This window comes from Tupaia chinensis, unplaced genomic scaffold, assembly GCF_000334495.1.
Source record: "Tupaia chinensis unplaced genomic scaffold, TupChi_1.0 Scaffold000078_1, whole genome shotgun sequence".
Lineage (NCBI taxonomy): Eukaryota > Metazoa > Chordata > Mammalia > Scandentia > Tupaiidae > Tupaia > Tupaia belangeri.
Window position 1 is genome coordinate 5,348,795 of NW_006159539.1, and position 8,187 is coordinate 5,356,981.

The following is an 8,187-nucleotide window of genomic DNA, read 5'->3' on the forward strand; positions in this document are numbered from 1 at the left end:
TCTTCCATATTTTCTCTGTCAAAGACCCGAAGTCCATTTGACTTTTCAAACTGAGAATTCTGCCATGCGAACACAAAGGTCCAGTTTCCCCTTACCCCCCTGTGAGCATCTTACCGTTGGAGGTGGTGGTCTAGGGCCTCTTCTTCAGCACTCAGCAGAGTTGCTGCACGGGTCAGGAGCTGATGGCTGCAGTTTACGGATTTGAGCTCCAAGATGAAGAGTCCCAAGCAGAACATGGCTCCCATCTCCTCTAGTTCACCAGTGCCAAACTGTAGACCCTGCCAGTTAAACAAAGCAGTCCACCGTGAGTAAGGGAAACTCTGTGATGGAGTGGTGACAATTTGACACAGGGAGGAAGGACTTCTAGGTACATGCCTATCACGGAAATGGAGAATTAATAGTGTCTGCCAGTCACTGTCCAATGCTTTTCTGTATGTGTCTTGTGGATTGATGGTCCCAAGTCACTGTTATGTGGACATCCAGTGTTTCTCCAGAAGTACGATCATGATAATAATCAGCTAGTTGGGGTAAGACCTGCACATGTGTCTGAGTTTCAAGCCACTAGGTCCAGGATTTGAACTGCAGTCTGCCATGTGAGAGTCCAGTGCCCTAACCTCTATGCCACCTGCTTCTGTGTATATTTTAAAAAGAGAGTTCACTACTGAAACAAAAATCCATAAGCAATCTTACTAAATGATACCATTTCTTTCCTCTAAATTTATCAACCAATGAGGAAGAGTAAGGAAATGTCTTCATATATAAATACTAATACTTTAAAAAAAATTAAGAACTATGGCTATCTGTTTAGCTACACTGAGATAACACATGAAAGCAAAGCCAAGACATGTACTCTATGGTATGATCCATAAGTAAAACAGACCATATTAATTAACAAAGCTTTATTGAGAGGACAAGCAGATGGCATAGTGGTTACATTGCTGGACTTCCACATAGCCAATTGTGGTTCAAGTTCTGGACTTATTGGCATCAAACTCATGCCAGGTGTGTGTGTGTGAGCATGCCCATGATCCCAGGAGAAGAAGGGATTGTAGTATGGCCATAGCCCCGGGGGAGGGGTGTTTTCTCACTTCCTATCTCTCTGTCTCTGTCTCTCCAGCAAGTGCACATACTCTATAGCAAAAATCTTTATAAACAACAAAAAACTATAGAGCACCTACTGTGTGCAAGTCAATTCTGAGCTCTCTCACATACAATAACTCAGCGAATCCTAACCCAAGCCCTGTAAGGTAGATATTGCTATTTTCTTTGTTCCACCAGTAAGAAGATTCAGATATATAAAACCAAGTAACTTACTCAAAACCTAACAGCTACTAAGAACCAGTAGGTGAATTCTGACCTGACTGCTCAACATAAAATTCTAAGCATAGACTGGAGGGACACTAGCATATGGTGAAGTAGAAAATACAAAGTATGTGGTTTTTGAAATTATATGAGAATAGAATAGAATAGAAACTAGTTACACTAGTTTCTGACTGTGATCTGAGGCTTAGCAAATTCGATTTGCCTTAATTTTTTTCATCTGCAAAAACACCTAAGCATCTAGTAATAAATATTTCAAGGGACAGCAGGTGGCATAATGGTTACGTCACTGGACTCCCACATAGTAGACTGCAGTTCGAGTCCTGGATCTGGTAGCTTGAAACTCAAGCTGGGTGCATGTGTGTGTGTGTGTGCCCAAAATGCTGAGAGGAGACTAGAAGAGAAGGGATTGCAGCATGGCTATTCCCCTGGTGGGGAGAGGGTGTTGATTTCTTGCTCTCTGGTGAGCGTGCACACCAGAAAGAAAAAAAAAAAAACTCTAAAAAAGAAATATTTCAATATCCCCATAATATTGACCAATATTAGCCTGTTCTTTTTCTTTCTTTTTCTCTTTCTAGAAAATTTGTTGAACGTAATGGGACTCAATGTGGTCCTAGAATCCTCATGCTTCTAAACTACAACTTGCCTAAATAAAAAATAGCACTTGATAATATTCTTTGCTATAAGGGTACATGAACTTTAAATAAAAAATAGCACTTGATAATATTCTTTTTTATAAGGGTACATGCACTTGAGAGAGAGAGAGAGAGAGAAAGCAGTCAGTCCCCAGGGAGGACAGCGACACCTCAGTCCATTCTCCTCTGGGGATTTTGGGCATGCACACATTTTGCCAGCCTGTTTCTCAGGTTACTGGGTCCGGGAATTGAACTCTAAAGTTGGTCGTATGGGATCCAGTACCTTAATCACCATGCTACCAACTGGCCCTTGATTATGATGGTTATTTTTAAAGTTTTTAGTGACTGGCTTCATAGTCTGATGATTAGGACAACCAGATCCCACCTGGCCAATCCTTTAGTTGGAGTCCCAGACCTGGCTACGTGAGGAACATGTTGGACGTATGTGAGTGCAGGTCTAAAATCCCAACAGGATGGAGAAATGAAGACGGACTGCAGTGTGACCATTCCCCATGGGAAACACTTTCTGCCTCTCCCTCTCTCTCTGTTTTTCTCTGGTGAGCACATGTGCCCTCTGGTAAATTTAAAAAATGTATGTATGTATGCGTGCGCATTTTCACGCACGCATACATACATACATACATACATATAATAGGAATATCATAGGGGAGGACAGGGATAGAGCAATAAGCATTCAGGATGATTGGTCATGGGGCCAGCAAGTGGCATGGTGGTTAAGGTGCTGGACTCCCACATGGTCAACCATGGTTCAAGTCCCAGACTTGGCAGTTTGCTTTCTCACTTTCTTGCACTCTCTCACTCTGTCTCTCTCTGGTAAGCACACACCCCTACAGCAATTTTAAAAAATAATAATAAATAAAATTAAATAAATTTTAAAAATGACTGCTCATAAGGGTCTCAAGGAAAATTAGATTCTGAATTAAGCAATCATAAACCTCACAAAAGAATTTCTAGAAAGAAGCATAAGGGGAGGCAGAAAGTCTTCAATTTTATTTCAGCTGTTTTAAAATTTGATTTGTGCCTGTTTCAACACCTATTTTCCTCAAGAAAGACGACATTACTTCAGAGTTAAAAAAAAGTTGCTTCCTCCAAAAACAGCAGCCAGAGGGAAAAGACAGATGTTTGAGATGTCAGTTTGTTTGTTTGTTTTTTTAGTCAGTAGAAAACATCACTTTTGAAGGGAGAGAAAAATCCCAGAATCTCTTTCCATAAGGTCTGGTTCTTTCTCCACCCCTTTTTTAGGCTGGTTCTCTTTATTCTAGAATGGCTGGCTTGGATGGGGAAAGGAAATAAAGATCATACGTCTCAGTTTAGGGAGCCAACTCAATGGTGGCAAGTAAGAGTGTATGAGGAGAATGTGAGCAAGACATGACTCCTCCAAGGCAAGTAGCACCCCTTATATGTTTCCATAACCCCAGGATACAGAAGAGCACTTAACAGATGCTGTGTAGAGGTCGAAGGAGGCTGAGGGCCAGCCAAGGTGGTGCAGGAGTAGCACAACACTCTGCAGTACTGGAAACCATATAGAGGACTGAGGTTCAATTCCTAGGTTAATGTGTAGGTGCTGGGGGCACACAGGTGGCTGTGATTGGATAGGCTGGGAGGCTGGGGGGTGGGGAGCATTGCAGCATGAGACCCTGATGGCAATACTTGCATTTCTCAAGGAATGAAGGAAGGAAGGGAGGAAGGAAGTCAGAAATACTGTGTTATGGAAGTCATGACACATTCTTGCATAGAAAAACAGAAAAAAAGTCATGACTTTCCCAACCATCTAATAGAAATAAAATTTTAAAAAAGAAAGGAAGAAAAAGAATGAGTCCTTAGAGGAAATAAATCTGAGTATGAGCGCTATTGATAGGCTAGGAGCAATTCCTTCTTACCAGTCACATTCTATACAGCTCAATTCTATGTGACTGAAGGGATAGCATATCTTATGTCAAAATATTTTTATATCCCAGATGCTAATCCCTTAAGGCAATCTTGCTACTACAAAAAAGACTAGTTCAAAAAGACTCTGAGTAAAGAAACTTGTACCACTTACTGGCTAGGGACTTGGGCAAGTCCTTTATTCCATTTTGCCTCTTACTCTTAATTTATTCTTACTACTCTATTTTTTAATTCTCATGCAGTATCAAAAATGTTTGCTTGGGGCCGGCAGGTGGTGTGGTGGTTAAAGGTGCTGGATTCCCACATGGCTGACCGTGGTTTGAGTCCTGGACTTGGCGGCTCTCTCTCACTCTCTCTCGCTCTCTCTCTCTCTTTCTCTCTCTCTCTCTCTCTCTCTGTCCCTCTCTGGTCAAATTGAAATAAACAAAGGAAAAATAAAATTAAATAAAATAATTCTTTAAAAAAATGTTTGCTCACAAAGATGATCACTTCCTACCCTTAACAGCTCATCCAGAAGTGAAATCCTGAAATGAATGTGTTTATTTAATCTAGCACCCCGGGCATGGTGTGTATAGCTTCTAGATGCCATAGCCTCAATATATGATGCATGGATAGAGAAATGACAGCTGTAAACAGGGGGATATGGAGAGGCATGGATGGATTGTCCCTCAGATACATATTGTATCTGTCAAGTGGAAATTGATTTCCCTGAGTAATGAGCACACACATGATCTAAATGATGTTCTCCTACTGCCAGATGTCATGAACCATTTTAAAATTTTTATCTTTTTTTTTTTTTTTTCACCAGGAGACACATTCACATGTTTATTGTCTGGGAAATGGGCCAATAAAATTTAGAAATGCTGACTTCTAGTCAAGTGTTTTGGGCTCACCATAGCAAAATTTAGAAATGCTGACTTCTAGTCAAGTGGGCTCACCATAGAAAGTTAATAAAGTCAGTCAGCTTTGAACTGGTTTAAAAAGTGATTGTTAGAGGCCAGCAGGTGGCATGGTGGGTAAGGCACTGTACTCCCACATAGCCAATGGCGGTTCAAGTCCTGGACCTGGTGGCTTGAAATTCACACTGGGCATGTGTGCATGTGTGCACAAAGTCCCAGGAGGAAAATGGAAGAGAAGGGACTGTGGCATGGCCACCTCTACTGGAGGATGATTTCTTACCTTCCTCTGTCTCTGTGTCTCTCTGGTGACCGCATGTGCACTATGGCAAAAAGTTAAAGACTTAAGAAAGAAGCAAATGTTAATAAAATAGGGATCCAACTCCCTTGTCATCCACCTCAGAGGTGTTAATAAGGAATTTTAATTTCCATAGGCAGTAACACAAAGCCTGACTACAGTAACTTAAGAGTTTTATTTTGCACACATAATAAAAAGATTAAAAGATGTACAGCATTACTTCAGCAAATTATCAAAATCAGGAGCATGCTACTTGCCATTCTCCTGCTTTTCTTATGATTGCAAAGTGGCCACTACAGCTCCAGCCACACATCACTGAAGGAAGGAGGAAAAGGGAATGGTGGAAGAAAACACCAGTATACTTTTACTTACATGTGATTGTCCAAAACTGTGTAATAGAGCTACCTCCAGTTTTACAACAGGCTGGTAACTGAACACTTTTAGCTTGTTCGACCTCTTTAAAAGAGGCAAGTGAGAGATAAGAGGGTTAGAAATGATTGCCAGGTGGACTAGCATCATCTACCACACCAGTATTCTGACACCAATACTGCTAGAAAATATAGGTCTGGGGAACCAGCAGTTAGCGTAATGGCTATGTCGCTGGACTCCCACGTAGTCGACCGCGGTTCGTGTCCCGGACCCGGTGGCTTAAAACTCACGCCGGGCGCGTGTGCGTGTGTGCCCAAGATCCCGAGAGGAGAATGGAGGAGAAGGGATTGCGGCGTGACCATCCCCCCTGGGGGGTGATTTCTCGCTTTCTGTCTCTATGTCTCTCTCTGTCTGTCTGGCGAGCGCACGCGCCCTACAGTGAAAATCTCTCCAAAAAAAAAAATATAGGTGTATCCATACATTTTATTTGTAAGCCCAACTCATTAATACCAATCTCTACAAGTTTTTAAGGTGTTTCTTTTCTTTTAAAGATTTATTTAATTTAATTTACTATTACTGTTTTTTTTAATTTGACCAGAGAGAGAAAGAATGAGAGAAGAAAAGAGAGAAAGAAAGCCACCAGGTCCAGGACTCTAACCACAGTCGGCCATATGGGCGTCCAGCGTCTTAACCACCATGCTACCTGCTGGCCCCTAAGTTGTTTCTTAATAACCTGTGGCAAAAGAATATTTCTGTTACATAGTGATAAGATAAACATAGGGTCTAAAGAAAGTAAGTTTAAATACCATAAGCAATGGTAACTGGTGAGTAAAAGAGAAAAAATAATTAATAAACAAGCATGAGAAAATATTTCATTATTTAAATCAAAATGTCTTTCACACACAGAAAATTAGTAGACACATGTTCAAATTTATAATACTTAGTGTTGACCTTTAAGCTTCCACATATCAAAATACGTGGAAGAATCGTAAGTTGATTCATACTTTGGAAGTGGTTTAGTAACATTTGATATGGTAATGTCACTTGAGGGGACTTTTTCCAATGAACTGAGTCAAAATACAAGTGAAGCTATATGCATAAAAATATGTATTATGTCAGTGTTAGATATAATAATCAAAATTCGAGGGAAATAAAATTCCAAATGACTAGGAAATGACTAAGGATATGATAACAAAATAAATTTAATGGGATATAATGAAGCCATTAAAATGATAATTACAACAACCATTTAGCAATATGGAAAATGCTCATGATTAAATGATAGCTGAAAAATAGCAAGACACAAAGCATATAATGATGCCATTTATGGTGACGATTTGACGATGAAAGCAGAGGTACCTACCCACACCCCTTCATACAATTTTAGAATTTATTGCTGTAGTTTGCCAATAACATACAAACATATGGAAGAGAGGGGTCTATTATCTTATCAACAGAATGCCCATAAGCAAACAACTTTCAGAAATGACTACTGCCTGGAAAAATGTTGAAAAGCTATCACATGGGGCCAGCAGGTGGCATGGTGGTTAAGGCGTTGTACTCCCACATGGTTGACCATGTTTTGAGTTCCAGACCTGGTGGTGTGAAACTCACACTGGGCATATGTGCATGCATGTGTGCCCAAAACCCTGAGAAGAGAATGGAAGAGAAGAGATTGCAGTGTGGCTATCCAACCTGGGGGGAGATTTCTCACTTTCTGTCTGTCTCTCCAGCAAGTACATGCACCCTATAACAAAAATCTATTAATAATAATACTAATAAAAGACGACAAGCCACTCTCACAGTCAGAAGATAGATAGTTGATAGGTAGCTCAAGAAAAAGTTATTTATGTTGAGGAATAGGACTAAGTATATAAGGAGAATTATACACTATCGAGAGTATTGTCCTAAGAACAGCATGGCAATGGTGTCATCAGGAAATCTAATAAAGGTGTTAACACATCAAGAGATCACTAGACAGAGAAGCAAAAAGTAGGACACATTGGATGGACACATCTATTTCTGATATGTCATAGTAGATAACCACCCAAGACACTTTCTAAATCTGAAAGGACTGTGTTTTCAAATGGGTGTAAACACAGGCTCTGGACCCTGAGTGCAATGACTTAAATCCCAGCTCAACAGCTTCCAATTGTGTGGTCCTGGGGAAGTCATGTGACCTGACAGTGCCTCAGTTTTCTCATCTGTATAATGAAAATCACATTTTTTCCCCTTTAGCTTATTGCTATAGGACACTTGTGCTGTTCTCGAGAGAGAGAGAGAGAGAGAAAAAGGGAAAGTGAGAAATCACCCCCTAGGGTGTTTGATCGTGCCACCATCCCTTCTTGTCTAGTCTCTTGCGAATTTGGGCACACGTGCACATGCCAGTTATGATTTTCAAGCAGCTGGGTCCGGGACTCAAACCACACAGTTGGCCACATGAGATTCATCATCTTAACCTTCATGCTACCTGCTGGCCCCTTCATCATATATTTAATGGAGTTGTGAGATGTTTCAGTGAGGCTTCCTCCATGCACTTTTCTTACTGGTTTGGAACTCTCAATTTTCTTTTCCTTTTTTTTAAAAAACATTTATTTATTTATTTAATTTCATTTGTTATTATTATTATTTTAATTTGACCACAGAGAGACAGAGAAAAAGAGGGAAGAAAAGCAAGCCACCAGGTCTTGAACTTGAACCATGGTCAGCCATGTAGGAATCCAGTGGCCTTTTTTTTTTTTTTTTTTTTGGGGGTTTTTGC

General features: G+C 40.4%; 1 protein-coding gene across 1 annotated transcript in view; it reads right to left on the reverse strand.

Annotated features, from left to right (window-relative positions):
* The window catches only part of AGBL1 (AGBL carboxypeptidase 1), a 542,019-nt gene that overhangs the window by 7,728 nt on the left and 526,104 nt on the right, over positions 1-8,187 (reverse strand). Inside the window, exon 22 of the mRNA XM_027769246.1 lies at positions 115-278. Coding sequence (XP_027625047.1) covers positions 115-278 — 164 coding nt within the window. The remainder of the gene's footprint in view (positions 1-114; positions 279-8,187) is intronic.